This window comes from Bombina bombina, chromosome 2, assembly GCF_027579735.1.
Source record: "Bombina bombina isolate aBomBom1 chromosome 2, aBomBom1.pri, whole genome shotgun sequence".
In the NCBI taxonomy this organism is placed as follows: Eukaryota; Metazoa; Chordata; class Amphibia; order Anura; family Bombinatoridae; genus Bombina; species Bombina bombina.
Window position 1 is genome coordinate 307,113,817 of NC_069500.1, and position 23,179 is coordinate 307,136,995.

Consider the following 23,179-nt stretch of genomic DNA (forward strand, 5'->3'; position numbering starts at 1 on the left):
CCTCAACCGGGATAGTGGTACGCTTTGCTAAAGTAGAAACTGCTCCCTCCACCTTAGGGACAGTCTGCCATAAGTCCTGTGTAGTGGCATCTATTGGAAACATTTTTCTAAATATAGGAGGTGGGGAAAAGGGCACACCGGGCCTATCCCACTCCTTACTAATAATTTCTGTAAGCCTTTTAGGTATTGGAAAAACATCAGTACTCACCGGCACTGCATAGTATTTATCCAGCCTACACAATTTCTCTGGCACTGCAATTGTGTCAGTCATTCAGAGCAGCTAATACCTCCCCAAGCAATACACGGAGGTTCTCAAGCTTAAATTTAAAATTAGAAATCTCTGAATCAGGTCTCCCCGATTCAGAGACGTCACCCACAGACTGAAGCTCTCCGTCCTCAGGTTCTGCATATTGTGACGCAGTATCAGACATGGCTCTTACAGCATCTACGCGCTCTGTATCTCGTCTAACCTCAGAGCTATCGCGCTTGCCTCTCAATTCAGGCAATCTGGATAATACCTCTGACAGGGTATTATTCATGATTGCAGCCATGTCCTGCAAAGTAATCGCTATGGGTGTCCCTGATGTATTTGGCGCCATTTTAGCGTGCGTCCCTTGAGCGGGAGGCGAAGGGTCCGACACGTGGGGAGAGTTAGTCGGCATAAATTCCCCCTCGACAGACCCCTCTGGTGACAATTCTTTTATAGATAAAGACTGATCTTTACGGTTTAAGGTGAAATCAATACATTTAGTACACATTCTCCTATGGGGCTCCACCATGGCTTTTAAACATAATGAACAAGTATCCTCTGTTTCAGACATGTTTGTAGAGACTAGCAATGAGACTAGCAAGCTTGGAAAACACTTTAAAGCAAGTTAACAAGCAATATAAAAAACGTTACTGTGCCTTTAAGAGAAACAAATTTTGACAAAATTTGAAATAACAGTGAATAAAGGCAGTTACACTAACAAAATTTTTACAGTGTATGTAACAAGTCAGCAGAGCATTGCACCCACTTGCAAATGGATGATTAACCCCTTAATAACAAAAACGTTTTTTTAAACACAGTCACAACAACTGCCACAGTCTATTGTGATTGTTACCCTCCTCAAACACGACTTTGAAGCCTTTTGAGCCCTTCAGAGATGTCCTGTATCATGCAGAGGGAAGCTGAATGTCTCTGTCAGTATTTTTAGCTTCACAGAAAAGCACTAAAATAGGCCCTTCCCACTCATATTGCAACAGTGGAAAGCTTCAGGAAACTGTTTCTAGGCAAAAATCAAGCCAGCCATGTGGAAAAAAACTAGGCCCCAATAAGTTTTGTCACCAAACATATATAAAAACGATTAACATGCCAGCAAACATTTTATATTACACTTTTATAAGTGTATGTATCTCTGTTAATAAGCCTGATACCAGTCGCTATCACTGCATTTAAGGCTTAACTTACATTAATCCGGTATCAGCAGCATTTTTCTAGCAAATTCCATCACTAGAAATATATTAACTGCACATACCTTATTGCAGGAAAACCTGCACGCCATTCCCCCTCTGAAGTTACCACACTCCTCAGAATGTGAGAACGGCAGTGGATCTTAGTTACTTCTGCTAAGATCATAGAAATCACTGGCAGATTCTTCTTCTAATGCTGCCTGAGATGAAACAGTACACTCCGGTACCATTTAAAAATAACAAACTTTTGATTGAAGTTAAAAAACTAACTATAATTCACCACTCTCCTCTTACTACGTCCATCTTTGTTGAGAGTTGCAAGAGAATGACTGGATATGGCAGTGAAGGGAGGAGCTATATAGCAGCTCTGCTGTGGGTGATCCTCTTGCAACTTCCTGTTGGGAAGGAGAATATCCCACAAGTAATGGATGATCCGTGGACTGGATACACTTAACAAGAGAAATTTATTTCTGACATCAAAAATAGATTACGGCTGATGGTCCCCGGACTTTTGTTATAAGATATTTTTGATTTGTGCTTCTTGTCCAACATATTCCATACCTCCCAACTGTCCAGAATTCTGCGGAACATTCCCGATTTAAGATGTCTGTCCCGCTTTACCACTATAATAGCCTTAATTCCTGACTTATTCCCCACCATGTGTTTGCCCCTCAAAGGAAATATTAAAAACATCCTCCGCTGGTACACCCTGATGGTTTGTATATGTTTCTATCAATGAGCCTTCAATGTTCACTGTAACATCTCTGCCCGCAGCCTGGTTAGGGGAAGGGTCATTTACTGACATTTCATTTTTGGATTAAGTCCGCTGCACAAGGCGAACGGTTACAGCCTGTGCGCAGACTTCTGTAGAGAGAGGTGGGCGTTGAGAGAGTAGACAGGCCATGAAGTATGTAGGAGCTGTGCCGCACAGTCACTGCTGCTTAAAGGGACAGTACATGTGCAGACTTCTGTAGAGAGAGGTGGGCATTGAGAGAGTAGACAGGCCATGAAGCATGTAGGAGCTGTGCTGCAGAGTCACTGCTGCTTAAAAGGGACAGTACATGCGCAGACTTCTGTAGAGAGAGGTGGGCGTTGAGAGAGTGGACAGGCCATGAAGTATGTAGGAGCTGTGCCGCACAGTCACTGCTGCTTAACTGCATAGTTAACATGCCACATACTTTGTGTGAGCTGCACCGCGCCAAAGATCTGAACTAACCTGCTCTGCTGTAATAAAGTGATATTCAGGAAGACTCCGCCATTGCCTGCGAGTGTAATAGAGGCAGAGAGATCAAGGGGGCAAGCAGCGCCTGGCACAGAGGGTGAAGAAACTGGGTCAACAGGTAAGAGCAGAGGGCTGGCTTTTCTAGGTGTGGAAAAAAAAATGGTATATGGATTGTTAAAGCTAGAGAATGCAGAGTGCCATATCACTGGTGTCCAACACTTCTTGACGCAACCTGATCATTTACATATTGTAACTTTATTCTTATTTTCTCAGAGTGTCTTAGATGCATTTACATTTAAAGATATGGGAGCAGAAAGGGAGGAGAAGCCATTTGAGCCAGGAAGGGTAATCCTTTAGGGCAGGGAGGGTACAAAAGGCAGTGGTAATCCTTCAGGCCAGGGAGGGTACAGAGGGTAAGGGTAATCCTTTAGGCCAGGGAGGATATTTAGGACAGATATAATCCTTTAGGTCAGGGAGGGTGCAGAGGGCAGATTCCCTCACTAACTTGAGGTAAATAGTGGGTAGATCACCTGCGGCAGATTTTCTAGGGAAGAAGGGACCTTTATCTTTAGTGCATCATATTTAACCCACATTTATGTTCTTATCTCACATATTTAATGCACATGAAGCACAAGCTAAACTTCACGGTTTGAAGCAAAATAAATTGCCCTTACTTCCTGTAGTTTGTGTCCCTCTGGGTAGGGTTAGAAAGCTTACAATTTAAATGTGCATGAATGCATTTCAGTTTTAAAATAGAAGCATTTTTGCAATATACTTCCACTAGCAAAAATGCTTCTAGTAAAAGTTATTAATGTTCCAGCAGCATACGCACATATGCAATGTGTTACTAGAGGATCAGGTTTCAAACACTGTGCTAGCTCAGAGAGCAGGTGCGTATTTCATCATTGAAGGTCTAATTTGGTTCATACAAGCCACTGCTAACTCTGAGAAGGTGTGATGTTAGAATGCTTGTGCATGAACACTCACAGGACATGTGCATATGCCGCAGCTAAAATGTTAATTTTTACCAGAAGAGTTTTTTTTTTTTTTTTTTTTAAGTATGAACTTTCTATAAACAACTTAAGTAAAATGCAAATACATTAAGAAGTATTTATTTGCAATATACATTTTAGCCCAGGGGGTGTACCTCTTTCACATTTTTAAATATTGGGAGGTATTATATTCAGTGTTAGAAAGAAATGAATGCTGGAAACAGAGGACGTCTTTGTACTTTTGTAAAGCAAATAAAAATAATTTAATCATAAGTAAAATTAGTTTAGTAGACAAAGTATACATTTGAACATACCAAATCTTTCTTGAACTTTAAGTGCTACCTGTCTTCCCACATTAGTACTGCCAGTGAATGACACTAGGTCCACTTTTTCATCCTGGGCTATGGCATTGCTAAAAATAAGGGAAGAAAGAGACACATACTGGTTTATTTATTGGAACAATTACAAAATATTTCCATGTAAAACAACCAAAATATTTTCACTTATAGAAGTAAAGGACATACAGTGGATATAAAAAGTCTACACACCCCTGTTAAAATGTCAGGTTTCTGTGATGTAAAAAAATGAGACAAAGATAAATCATTTCAGAACTTTTTCCACCTTTAATGTGACCTATAAACTGTACAACTCAATTGAAAAACAAACTGAAATCTTTTAGGTAAAGGGAAATAAAAAACTAAAATAATATGGTTGCATAAGTGTGAACACCCTTAAACTAATACTTTATTGAAGCACCTTTTGATTTTATTACAGCACTCAGTCTTTTGGGGTATGATTTTTTCAGCATGGCACATCATGACTTGGCAAGATTTGCCCACTCTTCTTTGCAAAAACACTCTAAATCTGTCAGATTGCGAGGGCATCTCCTGTGCACAGCCCTCTTCAGATCACCCCACAGATTTTGAATTGGATTCAGGTCTGGGCTCTGGCTGGGCCATCCCAAAACTTTAATCTTCTTCTGGTGAAGCCATTCCTTTGTTGATTTGCATGTATGCTTTGGGTCGTTGTCATGCTGAAAGATGAACTTCCTCTTCATGTTCAGCTTTCTAGCAGAAGCCTGAAGGTTTTGTGCCAATATTGTCTGGTATTTAGAACTGTTCATTATTCCCTCTACCTTGACTAAGGCCCCAGTTCCAGCTGAAGAAAAACAGCCCCAAAGCATGATGCTGACACCACCATGCTTCACTGTGGGTATGGTGTTATTTTGGTGATATGCAGTGTTGTTTTTGCACCAAACATATCTTTTGGAATTATGGCCAAAAAGTTCAACTTTGGTTTCATCAGACCAGAACACCTTTTGCAACATGCTTTTGGGAAACTTCAGAAGTGTTTTTGCAAAATTTAGCCGGGCTTGGATGTTTTTTTTTGTAAGAAAAGGCTTCCGTCTTGCCACTCTATCCCATAGCCCAGACATATGAAGAATACGGGCGATTGTTGTCACATGCACCACACAGCCAGTACTTGCCAGATATTCCTGCAGCTCCTTTAATGTTGCTGTAGGCCTCTTGGCAGCCTCCCAAACCAGTTTTCTTCTAGTCTTTTCATCAATTTTGGAGGGACATCCAGTTCTTGGTAATGTCACTGTTGCACCATATTTTCTTCACTTGATGATGACTGTCTTCACTGTGTTCCATGGTATATCTAATGCCTTGGAAATTCTTTTGTATCCTTCTCCTGACTGATATCTTTTAACAATGAGATCCCTCTGATGCTTTAGAAGCTCTCTGCGGACCATGGCTTTTGCTGTAGGATGCAACTAACAAAATGTCAGGAAAAACCTACTAGAACAGCTGAACTTTATTTGGGGTTAATCAGAGGCACTTTAAATGATGACAGGTGTGAACTGACTCCTATTGAACATGATTTTGAATGTGATTGCTTAATTCTGAACACAGCTACATCCCCAGTTATAAAAGGGTGTTCACACTTATGCAACCATATTATTTTATTTTTTTATTTTTATTTCCCTTTACCTAAAAGATTTCAGTTTGTTTTTCAATTGAGTTGTACAGTTTATAGGTCACATTAAAGGTGGAAAAAGTTCTGAAAGGATTTATCTTTGTCTCATTTTTTTACATCACAGAAACCTGACATTTTAACAGGGGTGTGTAGACTTTTTATGATCCACTGTATGTTCAGGTCAGGAAGAGTAAAAAAGTAAGGAAATTCTCATTTATAAATATATATTTTGCTACAGCGTCTGGTCTCCAGTTTTACTTGAAGGTACTTCAATATCTCCCTGAATTCTTTTTATTCCTACATAATTTCTTAAATCATCTCAATTAGTACTTACTGGTGAAAAAGTTTCATTACCAATAGAATGTTGGGCTAACTTAATGGCTTAGAAAATTTGGAAACAATTTTACACCCAGGAAGTTAAGTCCCTTCTAAAATAAGCAGGAAATAGAGAATGCTACATATCGAGTGCTTGGTCCAATTTAAAAAGGGGCATAAGTCAGCGCATGCAATTTACTTAAGAGCTTCCAATGTACTTCTATTTTTAAATTAACTTTGTTCTTGTGGTATTTTTTGCTAAAGAGAATACCTAAGTAGATAGCATGCATATTTCTGGAGAACTACATGGCAATAGTTTTGTAAAAAAGTGTTTGTTTTTAGCACTAGATGGCAGCAGTGTTTGCACAATGTATTGTGTTAGAATAATTTATGCAAAAAAAAGCTATTAGTGTTGAAGACTTGGAAACTCCTAAGCCTACCTACCCGTTTTTAAACACACCACCACCAAGAGATTGAAGTCATTTTGATAAAGTGTAGAAATACATTGGAAAGTTGTTGGGTTTTTGTTTGTTTTTTTTTCATGTATATTCTGTGTAAATATTTTAAAAAATATACACAAAATGTAACATTCCAGGATGGATAGACCAAATAAGTAGTTAATTAAGAAAACTGGAGGATTTCATAAATGACATAGAAAAGTTGACACCACAAAATGTTAATTATAGATGTGATGGCACTTACTGATAGCAACAAGAGAGGAAGGAGATTTGGGAATTACTATTTTAGGAAACCTGAAGATAAACAATGCAGTAATGAAACAGGTAGGATCAGTAAGATGCATAACCAGTAGTGATAAATCTTTGCCGCTTTATACATTTAGCTAGGCCTCACCTTGAATATTATGAAAAGGCTAGGTGTCCGGTGGGAAATACATAAACTAAAAACTGCTAAAAATGATAGCTAATAAAAATGATAATTAGTCTAAAAAAAAAAATGAAACTTACAAGGTAAGACTTCATGACCTTAATACGCAGTGTTCTCCCCAGGACCTTTTTAGCAGGTGCAGCACCCAACTGTTTTTACTCAATATTAAGATAAAATTAGCCAATATTAAATGTTATTTTTTTATTGCACACATTATCATTAAATAAATGTATGTTCAATTATTGTGCTTTGGATAGCAGAAAATTAAATAATACTAGAAATTACTACACTACCCCCTCCCGGCTACTTCATAATGCCAGGATAGTTAAAAAGAATACAAGAGAGAATGAAGCAAACTTGATAATAGAAGTAAATTGGAGAAAAAAAAAAAAAAATGTACGCCTCTATCTGAATCATGAAAAAAAAAATAAAAAAAAATGGAGTTTCATGTCTCTTTAAGGTCACATACTTAAAGTATAGTAGAGCACAACACATAGTTGGAATCATCAGTCAACTACCTTCTAAAAATAGGGAGATGAAACAAAATGCATGTAACATTTTTGAAGTCAAATGTGAATGTAAGTTAAACCACAAACTGCTCTTTAACTTTTAAAACCTCTGCATTAGAAGTAAATACAAGTTGAAGGGACAGTCTAGACCCCCAGAGAAGCATCATACAACTGGTCCCACATCTATAAAGCTTGTTAGAAGTACATGTAACATTTAAATATTCATCGTTTGTGAGCAGCTGAAAATGGCCACCAAGCTCCACCCAAGTCCTGGGTGTATATTTTCTTATGTTCCGTTTCTCCAATCACGATCGACTCCTGAATACATTTTCCTACTTGCACAGATTTGTGAAATAGCAAAACAAAAATATTAAACGTGCACTGCTATACTATACAGCTAATTGGATAACAACAAAGCTGTGAGCTGAGCTTGGTGGCTATTTTCGGCTGCTAACCAACGATTTAAAAGTTACATGTACTTCTTACAAGCTTATAGATGTAGAACCTGTTGCAAGATGCTTGTCTGAAATGTAACAATAAGTAATAAAGAATAAGTATTGGGTCTAGACTGTCCCTTTAACCCTTTGAGTGCCAACGAGGGCTCTGAGCCGTCACAAAGTTTCCCTCTCAGGTGCTAATGACGGCACAGAGTCATCACTAGCACTCCCCCACCTTCATGGAGTTCTGGGGACCTCCATCTACGCCTACCCTGGAGATCTGGCCTGTATAGTGACAGGCATCCGGGGCTTCACGTTTTATGCAGCAACGTCACTGTGCAACTTTATGTATAACTGTCAATTGTCAGTAATAGGGAGATGGGGGCATGTTGCTTAGAGGCCTGTATCTCAGGCATCTAAGCAGCTACAGACCCCCAAGACCCACCATTGGAAAGGCAATCGTCTAACCTGTCCAATGGTGTAAGCCTTTAATATGTATAGTTAAAAAGGGATAGTAAAGTCCAAATTAAACTTTCATGATTCAGATAGGGCATGCAGTTTTAAACAACTTTCTACTTTACTTTTATCATCAAATTTGCTTTGTTATATTGTTATTCTTAGTTAAAAGCTAAACCTGGGTAGGCTCATATGCTAATTTCTAAGGCCTCTCATCTAAATGCATTTGACAGTTTTTCACAGCTAGAGGGTGTTGGTTCATGTGTTTCATATAGATAACAGTGTGCTCATGCACGTGAAGTTATTTAAGAGTCAGCACTAATTGCCTGAAATGCAAGTCTGTCAAAAGATCTGAGATAAGGAGGCAGTCATCAGAAGCTTAGATAAAAGGTAAATACAGAGGTAAAAAGTATATTTCTATAACAGTGTTGGTTATGCAAAACTGGGGAATGGTAAATAAATGGATTATCTATCTTTTTAAACAATAACAGTTTGGGGGTTTACTATTCCTTTAATGATCACCGTGGCTAAGAAATGTTGCATTCCCTTTTACAATACAGATCAATATTATATTTGTAATCCCATGATCACCTGGATAATGCGGTTACAAATTAATAAATGGTAGGGGAATGCTATTAAAAAAAAAAATTAATATTTTTATAATCAGCCTTTTAGTGTGCATTGAAGATTAGTAAAACACCCTCTTTACGCAGCTCTCTCCATCTTTCAAAGGTTCTGTATTTTTTGCAAAGAAGCTTATTTTTTTGCAATAAAAATTACATATTTTCTAGCGAAAAAATTCCTTTAAAAATATCTATTTATTTTGTAAAAAAAAGAAAAGAAAAAAAATAGTCTTTCAACTTTACAGGGTTATGTCTGCAACCAGCCTGTTGTGGAGCAGCACTACAAAGCGACAGTGGTAACTGTTCCCTCATGTGTCACATTCTTTCTGCAGATATGTTGCATTTTCTGCAATGACATCTCAGATCACTGCATGTTCTGCCTTGGGGCTTGAAATAGTCTAAAAAAATAGCCTTTCAACTTATATGGGTTATGTCTGCAATCACACAGCTGTAGAAACCTGGGAAACTAAGATACATTAAAAAAAGGACACGTTTTTCGAAAGTACACCGCTTGAAGCATCAAACGAGGGGCTACATGTATTGCTAGCAGAAAAATAGACAATGTAATAATAAGTGGAATATGGCTCTTTGCTTAGAATTTCTTTTTTTTAAGCAATGCAACTTATTCCATTAATTGCTGTGCACCCCAAATTCATGCTAGAAATACTTGTAGCCCCTTATTTGATGTACCAAGGGGTGTACTTACTGCAAATGTGTGCTTTGTGTACCCCATTTTAATTTCTCAGGTGGCTAGAACTGTTTAATTGCTGAAAACAGTACAGAAAAAAAATCTAAGATGCTGTTTTTGATCATTTATGCACTAAAAACAGTGGGAAAAATCTGTGAAATATTCTTAATTTTTGCTTATTTCAGACAGGTTACCTACTACCAATATTTATCCACACAGGTTTTGATGTTGGAGCTTAAAAAAATAAAAAATAAACTACATACTATTTGAGTCAGGAGTAAAAAAATAATTTAAAAAAAAACACACTTTTTTCACATTTTACGCAATATTTTTTAAACCTGATGATACATACACATATAATAATGGTATATTTTGAATCTGCTGGGTCTGCTGAAAAAAAACAATATATAGCTTGTATAGTTTATTCACACAAACTTTAACCAGTTTAACACCCAGGTGGGAAATGGCTTAGCAGCCAAAGGGTGGATACAGAACCCAATTTTTTTTTTCTTTCATGATTCAGATAGAGCATGCAATTTAAAGCAACTTTCTAATTTAATCCTATTATCAATTTTTCTTCGTTCTCTTGGTATCTCTTAAAATAAAGAGAAGAAAAATTGATAATAGGAGTAAATTAGAAAGTTGCTTAAAAACAAAATTTATGCTTACCTGATAAATTCCTTTCTCCTGTAGTGTAGTCAGTCCACGGGTCATCCATTACTTATGGGATTATAACTCCTCCCTAACAGGAAGTGCAAGAGGATCACCCAAGCAGAGCTGCTATATAGCTCCTCCCCCCCTACGTCATATCCAGTCATTCGACCGAAACCAAACGAGAAAGGAGAAACTATAGGGTGCAGTGGTGACTGGAGTATAATTTAAAATTTAGACCTGCCATAAAAAACAGGGCGGGCCGTGGACTGACTACACTACAGGAGAAAGGAATTTATCAGGTAAGCATTAATTTTGTTTTCTCCTGTTAAGTGTAGTCAGTCCACGGGTCATCCATTACTTATGGGATACCAATACCAAAGCTAAAAGTACACGGATGACGGGAGGGACAGGCAGGATCTTTACACGGAAGGAACCACTGCCTGAAGAACCTTTCTCCCAAAAACAGCCTCCGAAGAAGCAAAAGTGTCAAATTTGTAAAATTTGGAAAAAGTGTGAAGTGAAGACCAAGTCGCAGCCTTGCAAATCTGTTCAACAGAGGCCTCATTTTTAAAGGCCCAAGTGGAAGCCACAGCTCTGGTAGAGTGAGCTGTAATTCTTTCAGGAGGCTGCTGTCCAGCAGTCTCATAGGCTAAACGTATTATACTACGAAGCCAGAAGGAGAGAGAGGTAGCCTAAGCCTTTTGACCTCTCCTCTGTCCAGAATAGACGACAAACAGGGAAGAAGTTTGTCGAAAATCTTTAGTTGCCTGCAAATAAAATTTCAGGGCACGGACAACGTCCAGATTGTGCAGAAGTCGTTCCTTCTTTGAGGAAGGATTAGGGCACAATGAAGGAACAACAATCTCTTGATTGATATTCCTGTTAGTGACTACCTTAGGTAACAACCCAGGTTTAGTACGCAGAACTACCTTGTCTGAATGGAAAATCAGATAAGGAGAATCACAATGTAAGGCAGATAACTCAGAGACTCTTCGAGCCGAGGAAATAGCCATTAAAAACAGAACTTTCCAAGATAACAGCTTGATATCAATGGAATGAAGGGGTTCAAACGGAACACCCTGTAAAACGTTAAGAACTAAATTTAAGCTCCATGGCGGAGCAACAGTTTTAAACACAGGCTTAATCCTGGCCAAAGCCTGACAAAAAGCCTGAACGTCTGGAACTTCTGACAGACGTTTGTGTAAAAGGATGGACAAAGCTGAGATCTGTCCCTTTAACGAACTAGTGGATAAACCCTTTTCTAAACCTTCTTGTAGAAAAGACAATATTCTAGGAATCCTAACCTTACTCCATGAGTAACTCTTGGATTCGCACCAATGCAAGTATTTGCGCCATATTTTATGGTAAATTTTCCTGGTAACAGGCTTCCTAGCCTGTATCAAGGTATCAATCACTGACTCCGAGAATCCACGCTTTGATAGAATCAAGCGTTCAATCTCCATGCAGTCAGCCTCAGAGAAATTAGATTTGGATGTTTGAAAGGACCCTGCACCAGAAGGTCCTGTCTCAGAGGTAGAGACCATGGTGGACAAGACGACATGTCCACTAGGTCTGCATACCAGGTCCTGCGTGGCCACGCAGGCGCTATTAGAATCACCGATGCTCTCTCCTGTTTGATCCTTGCAATCAATCGAGGAAGCATCGGGAAGGGTGGAAACACATAAGCCATGTTGAAGACCCAAGGTGCTGTCAGAGCATCTATCAGAACCGCTCCCGGGTCTCTGGACCTGGATCCGTAATAAGGAAGTTTGGCGTTCTGGCGAGACGCCATGAGATCCAGATCTGGTTTGCCCCAACGCCGAAGTATTTGGGCAAAGACCTCCGGATGAAGTTCCCACTCCCCCGGATGAAAAGTCTGGCGACTTAGATAATCCGCTTCCCAGTTCTCCACGCCTGGGATGTGGATCGCTGATAGGTGGCAAGAGTGAGACTCTGCCCAGTGAATTATCTTTGAGACTTCCATCATTGCTAGGGAACTCCTTGTCCCTCCCTGATGGTTGATGTAAGCCACAGTCGTGATGTTGTCCGACTGAAACCTGATGAACCTCAGAGTTGCTAACTGAGGCCAAGCCAGAAGGGCATTGAAAACTGCTCTTAATTCCAGAATATTTATGGGAAGGAGACTCTCCTCCTGAGTCCAAGATCCCTGAGTCTTCAGGGAATTCCAGACAGCGCCCCAACCTATCAGGCTGGCGTCTGTTGTTACAATCGTCCAATCTGGCCTGCTGAAGGGCATCCCCTTGGATAGATGTGGCCGAGAGAGCCACCATAGAAGAGAGTTTCTGGTCTCTTGATCGAGATTCAGCATAGGGGATAAATCTGAGTAATCCCCATTCCACTGACTTAGCATGCACAATTGCAGTGGTCTGAGATGCAGGCGTGCAAAGGGTACTATGTCCATTGCCGCTACCATTAAGCCGATTACCTCCATGCATTGAGCCACTGACGGGTGTGGAATGGAATGAAGGACCCGGCAAGCATTTAGAAGTTTTGTTAACCTGACCTCTGTCAGATAAATCTTCATTTCTACAGAATCTATAAGAGTCCCTAAGAAGGGAACTCTTGTGAGTGGCAATAGAGAACTCTTTTCTTCGTTCACTTTCCACCCATGTGACCTTAGAAATGCCAGTACTAACTCTGTATGAGACTTGGCAGTTTGGAAACTTGACGCTTGTATCAGAATGTCGTCTAGGTACGGAGCTACCGATATTCCTCGCGGTCTTAGTACCGCCAGAAGAGAACCCAGAACCTTTGTAAAGATTCTTGGAGCAGTAGCTAACCCGAAGGGAAGAGCTACAAACTGGTAATGCCTGTCTAGGAAGGCAAACCTTAGATACCGGTAATGATCTTTGTGAATCGGTATGTGAAGGTAGGCATCCTTTAAATCCACTGTGGTCATGTACTGACCCTTTTGGATCATGGGTAAGATTGTCCGAATAGTTTCCATTTTGAACGATGGAACTCTTAGGAATTTGTTTAGGATCTTTAAATCCAAGATTGGTCTGAAGGTTCCTTCTTTCTTGGGAACCACAAACAGATTTGAGTAAAACCCTTGTCCGTGTTCCGACCGCGGAACCGGGTAGATCACTCCCATTAGTAAAAGTTCTTGTACACAGCGTAGAAACGCCTCTTTCTTTATCTGGTTTGTTGACAACCTTGAAAGATGAAATCTCACTTTTGGAGGAGAAGTTTTGAAGTCCAGAAGATATCCCTGAGATATGATCTCCAACGCCCAGGGATCCTGGACATCTCTTGCCCAAGCCTGGGCGAAGAGAGAAAGTCTGCCCCCTACTAGATCCGTTTCCGGATTGGGGGCCCTCACTTCATGCTGTCTTAGGGGCAGCAGCAGGTTTTCTGGCCTGCTTGCCCTTGTTCCAGGTCTGGTTAGGTTTCCAGCCCTGTCTGTAGCGAGCAACAGTTCCTTCCTGTTTTGGAGCAGAGGAAGTTGATGCTGCTCCTGCCTTGAAGTTACGAAAGGCACGAAAATTAGACTGTCTAGCTCTTGGTTTGGCTCTGTCTTGAGGCAGGGCATGGCCCTTACCTCCAGTAATGTCAGCGATAATTTCTTTCAAACCGGGCCCGAATAATGTCTGCCCTTTGAAAGGTATGTTAAGCAATTTAGATTTAGAAGTCACATCAGCTGACCATGATTTTAGCCACAGCGCTCTGCGCGCCTGAATGGCGAATCCTGAATTCTTAGCCGTGAGTTTAGTTAAATGTACTACGGCATCAAAAATAAATGAATTAGCTAGCTTAAGGGCTTTAAGCTTGTGTGTAATCTCATCCAATGGAGCTGTGTCAAGGGTCTCTTCCAGAGACTCAAACCAGAATGCCGCCGCAGCCGTGACAGGCGCAATGCATGCAAGGGGTTGCAATATAAAACCTTGTTGAACAAACATTTTCTTAAGGTAACCCTCTAATTTTTTATCCATTGGATCTGAAAAAGCACAGCTATCCTCCACCGGGATAGTGGTACGCTTAGCTAAAGTAGAAACTGCTCCCTCCACCTTAGGGACCGTTTGCCATAAGTCCCGTGTTGTGGCGTCTATTGGAAACATTTTTCTGAATATAGGAGGGGGTGAGAAAGGCACACCGGGTCTATCCCACTCCTTGTTAACAATTTCAGCAAGTCTTTTAGGTATAGGAAAAACGTCAGTACACGTTGGTACCGCAAAATATTTATCCAACCTACATATTTTCTCTGGGATTGCAACCGTGTTACAATCATTCAGAGCCGCTAACACCTCCCCTAGTAATACACGGAGGTTCTCAAGCTTAAATTTAAAATTTGAAATGTCTGAATCCAGTTTATTTGGATCAGATCCGTCACCCACAGAATGAAGCTCTCCGTCTTCGTGTTCTGCAAATTGTGACGCAGTATCAGACATGGCCCTAGCATTATCAGCGCACTCTGTTCTCACCCCAGAGTGGTCTCGTTTACCCCTAAGTTCTGGCAATTTAGATAAAACTTCAGTCATAACATTAGCCATGTCTTGTAAAGTGATTTGTAATGGCCGCCCTGATGTACTTGGCGTTACAATATCACGCACCTCCTGAGCGGGAGATGCAGGTACTGACACGTGAGGCAAGTTAGTCGGCATAACTTCCCCCTCGTTGTCTGGTGAATTTTTCTTAACCTGTACAGATTGGCTTTTATTTAAAGTAGCATCAATGCAATTAGTACATAAATTTCTATTGGGCTCCACATTGGCCTTTGAACATATTGCACAAAGAGATTCCTCTGTGTCAGACATGTTTAAACAAACTAGCAATTAGACTAGCAAGCTTGGAAAATACTTTTCAAATGAATTTACAAGCAATATAAAAAACGTTACTGTGCCTTTAAGAAGCACACAAAAACTGTCACATTGAGATAACAATGAACCGGTTTAGATATAGCAATCAATTTTTCACATGAAATGCATTAATTTAGCAAAGGATTGCACCCTTTAGCAAATGGATTATTAACCCTTTAATACCAAAAAACGAATAACAAATAAAATAAATACGTTTTTATCACAGTCAAAGCACAGTCTCACAGGTCTGCTGTGAGTGATTACCTCCCTCAAACTAGTTTTGGAGACCCCTGAGCTCTGTAGAGACGTCCTGGATCATGCAGGGACAATAAGGAAGACTGTGACTGAATTTTTAATGCGTAGTAAAAGCGCCAAAATAGGCCCCTCCCACTCATAATACAGCAGTGGGGAAGCTCAGTAAACTGATTTTATTCAAAATAAACGACAGCCAAGTGGAAAATAATGCCCATAAATTTTTCACCAAGTACCTCAGAGAGAAAAACGATTAACCTGCCAGTAAACGTTTTAAAATATGAAATGATAATAAAAGCCTGTTGCTAGTCGCTATCACTGCAGATAGGCTATAAGTTATATGTATACAGTATTTTCTTAGTGAAGTGCCATTCCCCATAAATACTTTAGTGCCAACATACATAACAGCCTGATACTAGTTGCTACTACTGCATTTAAGGCTGTACTTACATTATATTGGTATTAGCAGTATTTTCTCAGTCAATTCCATTCCTTAGAAAATAATATACTGCAACATACCTCTTTGCAGGTGAACCCTGCCCGCTGTCCCCTGTTCTGAAGTTACCTCTCTCCTCAGAATGGCCGAGAACAGCAAATGGATCTTAGTTACGTCCGCTAAGATCATACACAAACTCAGGTAGATTCTTCTTCTAATACTGCCTGAGGAGAAACAACACACTGCGGTGCTGTTTAAAACAACAAACTTTTGATTGAAGAAATAAAAAACTAAATTTAATAACCACACTCCTCTCACACATCCTATCTATTAGTTAGGTGCAAGAGAATGACTGGATATGACGTAGGGGGGAGGAGCTATATAGCAGCTCTGCTTGGGTGATCATCTTGCACTTCCTGTTAGGGAGGAGTTATAATCCCATAAGTAATGGATGACCCGTGGACTGACTACACTTAACAGGAGAAATGGCATGCTCGATCTAAATCATGAAAGAAAAAATTTGGGATCAGCATCCTTTAAGTTTTAACCCTGAATGAATAACCAAGATTCAGCCAAGCCTTTTTCAATGGTTCTCAATGACAAAATTCTGGATCTTTGTGAATTCCATGGAGATGAAAGTCCACAAACATGCTTCATTATGCTTCCTTCTGCAGACTAGTTAACTATGTTTATGTGTGGCTTACACAAAATATTTTTTTTTCTAAAGAAAACAAAAATATGCAAAAAGCAATGACAAATCAATATGCGTTTGTAGAATATATACTACCCTTTTATTAGAAAACAACAACAATTAGATGATCCCCACTAGCTCTCACCCTGTAAAGGCTCATAAAACGGAGATACAAGTACATACCCAATGTCAGCCCCACCACATGTCAAAGAACAGATGGCTCCTGGCAAGTTGTTGTCTTCTAAAACTTGAGCAACTATTCTTTATTGAATGAAAAAAAAAAAAAAAAAATAGGATTTAAATTTCAAATAAATAACATGAATGATTTATTATATTTTCAGTACAAACAATGTATATATTATGCTAAAAATAATGTTATACAGATTTACAATTCACCATACAGAGTACCATTATATTGTTAATATAAGGTCCATCACAATGAGGCATACGCTAGTGCTACACAGTTGTCACCATGGCACACAACAGATTGGAATTGTGCATACAACATAGTCAGTTAATATTTAAGTATTTTTTAACTAAACCATGTCATAGGATTGGAAGAGTGTGTAAAAGCAGTTTGTGTTCTTTTAAGAGAGACCGCAAAGCACTTATTAAACTCAAATGGTATTTTTAACCTTATAGTATAATGCCAAGAAAATATGTTTATGCTGCTATTAAAAACTCCAAAAAGACATGTCAACTGCCCTCGAAAAACATGCTCCCCTAACATTATGCCAGCACAGGATGAGCAGGCCGTTATACATCTAAAGCCCATAAAAGAGTAGCGCTTTGGGACACTCACTTCAAGTACAGTGGAAACAGCTGGAGGCAAAAATGCGTCTTCAGAAGGTCAAAGTACATTTTAAAACGATTTTAATTTAAAAAATTAAATAATCTATTAGGTTTTAAAATAGTGTTGATTTCAATAGGAATTAACTGAGGTTAATGGCTATGGGCGCACCGCTATGATGCATATGCGTCGAGACCGTACACAGCTGTGGGTGTTTGAGCGGTACAGTCACAGGCTTATATGACAAATCAGGTAATGGGTTAGGGCCCGGTATATATAGGGACTCACGGGGAGTAAATAAATTATATGCTTTGTGCTTCCATGTGACCAAGGCCTCTGTGTGGGGCTTTAAAGCTTTGGAATATACAATAAAAGGTGCGAGAGGATAGAGATAGATAGATAGATAGATAGATAGATAGATAGATATATTTTTTTTTATTTTATTTTTTCATAGGTGTCCAGATACCCATCTTTAGTATCACTGGTTAAAGGGAAAAAAAGTGAATCAATAACAATTTATTGCTACACAATAAATATATTTCTTTCATAAGGAGAATTTACAACTTGTCAGAGACCCCTCAGATCCACCCAGCCCAGAAGGCTGGTGTCTATTTGAGATTACTGTCCAGTTCTACCCTTTAAATGAGGCCTTGTGAAAAATGGAATCTAAAGTCTCATCACCTGATCCAGGGAGATAAAATCTGTAACTGTCTCTACTGCACCAATGGAATGGAGATCACAGGACTTCTCAAAGGCCGATGTAAGGCGGTGCCCATCAACTCCACTTCATTTATGACTGAACCACAGTTAAAAAATAAAAATAAAAAAAAAGAAGTAGTGTGCTGCAACATGGCACTTGTTGACAAGCTATAGCCTGTGATCTCCTGTTTAATAAAGGGTTATGGACAATTAGTATTATATACCCCAAGGAAAAGATTTGAGTAGTCAAAATGAGAAAGCTCTTTTGCACCAGCAGTTTTTGCAGAGTAGAGACATTAAGGCAACCATGTACTTGATTGGAACTTCGGTATGTGCATCCATTATATATTGACATAAAATAACCTTACCACACTAGAGTGAAGATAGTGTGTAAAGATTCCTTCTTGAAGAATGGAAACTTCAGGAATTTGTTTAGGTTTGGACTTGATACATTTCTTTCTTTCTTGACACGGTGAGTCCACGGATCATCATAATAGCTGTTGGGAATATCACGCCTGCTGGTTAGGAGTGATATTCCCAACAGTAATAATGATGATCCATGGACTCACCGTGTCATTAGAAAGAAAAACAGTAGCGATGCTGACTCTGCTCGCTTAAAGGAAGAGCCACAACTCCCCAGCCCTCTAGACCTGCAAAGCAGGAAAGCACAGCATGTGCTTTGATCACTATTGAGAAACAAGAAACGTATTCTGTATCCTTGACACAATTTATAAGACCCAGGGGGGATCAACAGCAAAGCATGTCGAGACCTTCTTATATCTGCCCCATACCCTGGAAACGGAATCCTGACAGCAGGGCACACCTTCATGCTGACTTGGAAGCAGCAGTGGGCTTTTTGGTCTGCTTTGTCTTAGACCAGTATAAGCTGGTCATCCACGAAATATTCAGAAATGCTACAGCCTGGGTGGAAGAAGCCTTTTAAGATCTGGAATGCGAAAAAGAACACATCCAGCTGTTTTGGCCCTTGCCCTTGGATTTCTTATTCTGTGAAAAAAAATGCACCATTACCATCAGTAACCATGGATATGATGGCATCCTGGCCTAGATTGAATAAGATCAAACCCTGAAGGAGCATTGTCATGAGTCTGCTCTTAGAGACAAGAGCAACAGACATTGCAGCACTTTTAGCAGTATTGTGAACCATTTCAGCTGTGGCATTATAAATTAAACTGTTTATAATCGTAATCAGTTTAACATGATCCTTTATTTCTTCCAAGTTCCCTTCTCCTGACGCAACCTCAGAGCTCATCCACCTCCAAAGTACTTAACAAGGCAAGTATATAATGTTCCGATTTTAGGTGGATTTACAATTTAGACAACTTAAGCCCAAATGGACTAAAATTAAGAATGCTATATAATCCATGTATTTAATCTAATTTAGTAATAAACTTGAGACATCACAATTGATGTATATTTTACTAATGAGCAAAGTATTCTCATCTAAAAGTATATATCAAATATGAGTGACTGTTTACACAAACAAATTACCTTGTTACAGAATATAATACATGTTGCACAAAGTTATCTTTTGTAGAAGTCTGTCCTAAAATTGTTTACAAAATGTGGAAACATGGAACATTTAATGTTAAGTGGAACTAATTCAACTGCATGTTTTCATGGAGGACTGTGCGCAAACTTCCTTTAATATTCCAGGCCAAAATCTTTTGAATTTAACACTTTGCGGTCCTCTGTCGGAATATTTCCGACAAAGGGTTTTAGCGCATGCGCTCAAATGTCTGATATATTCGCTTTTGATTTTGACAGCTAAATAGCGACATCTAGCGGTGACTTGCTATTTAGCCATGTAATTAAAAAAAAAAAATTGCAGCGAAAGTTAAAATCAGACCCGCCGGCCACACAAATAAAGCATTTAAAGGACCGGAAAGGGTTTAGTCTGCAAAAACGAAGAAAAAGAGGGGGCCCCAATCGTGAAGTACGTCTCCACAACAGAAATCACATATGGAATAAAACAATATACTCACAAACAAATATGCACTGGAAAGTGCAAAGAAAGCATGCTGAACTATCAGAGCTTCCCAGCTTACCCACACTCCGGTAATAGGGCTAGTGCACAGCACAATATACAAAAAACGGGAACAGAGTGATGGCAATGCAAATCCACCAGGGTCTCTAATTACTAATTAGGCTGCTATGAGAGAATACTTACACCCCGAGTGCAAATTTTCAATCAAAGGTAGATAAAATCATAGAACTTTATTAAAATCACAACGCGTTTCTCTGTATTAAAAACGGTTTTATCAGGTGAATTTTATTCCATTTGTGATTTCTGCTTTGGAGACGTACTTCATGATTGGGGCGCCATATTTTTCTTTTGTTTTGCAGACTATACATCTCATCCTGTTGAGGGAGACTTTTGTGAAGAGGAAGAAGCCCACTTCATTGCACCTTGATTTAGTTTAGGATTATTCCATATGGACTTTTGTACACACACATTATATATATCTCCGCACAGCATATTTGATCTGGCGCATCCAGTATAGTAAGTTCTCTTTCTATTTTTTTTGTACCCCTTTTTGAATTTAAGCCCTGACAAAGCCTGATACAAGGTAAAACTATTGTTGGCTTAGTTTTGGACATCTTTTTTTATTTTAAACATTGCGGATACTGTTTCATCCTTCAGTGGGAATAATTCCGGATTGATCCTAGTGGTGAGACAATATTCATAATGGCGATTTGTATGCAATATCGTGGAAACTAGCAGTTAGTCTAAGGCAATAACTCAGGAGTTGTTGCGCTGGAAACCCTCCAGCTTCTCAGTGGCTAGGATTGGAGGAGGAATCCACCTACCTGCTGCGTAAGAGATTTGCCACACCAGTGTTAATTATATGCAACATATCGGTCAGCACTACAGAGCCACAAAACAGAATAGCTTCTGTATGTCCAGGAACTTAAAAAAAAAGTTCTATGCATGTGAGGATGAATGACAACCTTCATTAATATCCTGAAGGACCTTGTGTTAATTGGATCAGCAGGTAAGAACAAATATAAGGCCCTGTACATAAACTATCACTTATGGAACTTATTGATGAACTGTTCTCGACTGTACTAGATTGCTAACCGTTATATATAAGTATATAAATAGGGGAGCTATATATATATATATATATATATATATATATATATATATATATATATATATATATATATATATATATATATATATATATATATATATATATATATATATACACACACACATACACACATACATACACACACATACACCATAACAATAACAGAATGTTTATATTTAAATTTAGAGGACAGCTTAGAAGAGCCCGTTAGTCCAGGCTGAGGAGCAGTAAACCCCTGGGCACTCAGAAAAATGTAGACATTCCCTTTATAGGATTAGAAAAGTGTTTAGTGCATGACTCCCTCAACAGAGAGAGAGAGAGAACAAACACAGATTTTCAAAGCAGAAATATGAGGGACTTACATGGTCAGAAGATCTGCCTTCAATCCAAGTCTATGATCCAGGAACCTTAACTGCATTACACTGCTCTATAGGTAATAAAGCAGAGACAAGTACAGCACAAAATACACAACTTAGACATTAGCAACTGTCAGGCTCTTAACAGAACGCACAAAATGTTCAGAAATGCAGGAAAATGCCGTTTAAAAAAAAAAAAAAATGGCTCAGGAAAAATTAGTTTTCATTCAGCTAAGTAGGCCACCAGGAAGAAGGGGAGATTACCCATAATGTTGCACTAAGTGCACACCTTTCTGCATTTCTTTAACCCCTTCCTGCACTGCTGGCAACGTCCCCTGTGCTTATATTAAAAAAAAACAAAAAAAAAAAAAAACACACCTGTGAAAAATATCCAAAATAAGTGTCTCTTGAAAGGGCCCTTATAACACTGTGACAAGACGTTCAGGACCACAGAAAGAAAGAAATACGTACCTGCAGTAGTCTACATTCAGTAAAATAAGCCCATCCAAGGAAGTACAAGCACAGTTCCAATGAAATTCAAGGAGCAGCACATTGTAGACCAAGGGAATGGAGGATAAATCCTCATTTCACCTGGGAGAACAGTTATATCATCCAATTGTAGAAAATTTCTTACTTCCCAGTGGAATCGCTTTCAACACTTGTCAATGAGGCACTATTGAATGGGAGAATTGTTCCCAGATCAATTAAAAAAACACTTTCAATCATGTGGAGCACTTCAAAGTTTCACTTTATTCTGCCAAAGGCAAAACATAATAAAGAATTACAGGGGAGTGTTGGAAAATGGAAACTTCCACAATGTAGAGGTGTTTTGCCCGTTTCTGGTGGACAGGGAATATAATTCCCACATGCAATGATTCGTTGACTCTCACCATCATATGAAAGATGATGAAAAATAATATTGGACAATAAAGAGAGAAAATATTCAGTATAAGACCACCTTATCACACATTAAACACTTACTTTGTAACAGCTACACTAGTTAGAGATGTTGTAGGAGCGCCTTTCCTGTAAAGGAAAGCAAAAATTAGTACAGCTAAGTCCAGTAAAAAATGCTTCATCATACACTTATGTATTTAAAAACACAGTTGAACTTTGAGTTACAAAACAAAGAACAAAAAAAAAAAAAAATTTTTTTATTAACTGTAGGATTTCAAATATTGCAACTATTTTTGCTTTAGAGAGTGAGATAATAAAAAATATTCAGCTCTAAAATGATATAGATAGAGCCACAAGTTATAATTGCCTCTATGGATTGTAAATTAAGGCTATGTTTTAATGTCACACTGCACAATAAAGTTGAACAGTGTCAATATATAATATTTTATTTGTAGGACAGAGTGCTATACATAGGTACCCTTTAAAATAGTTCTCAGGTACATAGCACCAGAGATCTACGATAGGTATATAATTACTACACCATAGATCAGGAGATATAAAAGCTCCCAAAATAGTCTAAGTAGGGCCATTGGTATCTTTAAAGTAACAGTTAAAAAAAATATTCAGCTCTAAAATGATATGGATAGGTCCACAAGTTCTAATTGCCTCAAAAATTGATTTCAAAAGGCAGAGCTAAAAAAAAAAAAAAAAAAAAAAAAAAAAAAAAAAATTTGAATCGGACATCAAATTAGGTAAATTAACATGAAACAGATTCATAAAACTCAAACTATAAATCTTACAAAAGAGAGAAAATGAATACGTTTTAAAAAACAAAACAAAAAAAAATGCACACTATAGTAAGAATAAAAATGATCCATTAGAGCATTTCCTTTCTAAACAAATTTACAGGGT

General features: G+C 38.7%; 1 protein-coding gene across 1 annotated transcript in view; it reads right to left on the reverse strand.

The window, feature by feature from the left end:
- ALDH7A1 (aldehyde dehydrogenase 7 family member A1) overlaps nucleotides 1-23,179 on the reverse strand; it is a 299,657-nt gene that overhangs the window by 239,868 nt on the left and 36,610 nt on the right. Inside the window, exons 7-9 of the mRNA XM_053701625.1 lie at nucleotides 22,352-22,396; nucleotides 16,593-16,670; nucleotides 3,981-4,078 (exon numbers count right to left, since the gene is read on the reverse strand). Coding sequence (XP_053557600.1) covers nucleotides 3,981-4,078; nucleotides 16,593-16,670; nucleotides 22,352-22,396 — 221 coding nt within the window. The remainder of the gene's footprint in view (nucleotides 1-3,980; nucleotides 4,079-16,592; nucleotides 16,671-22,351; nucleotides 22,397-23,179) is intronic.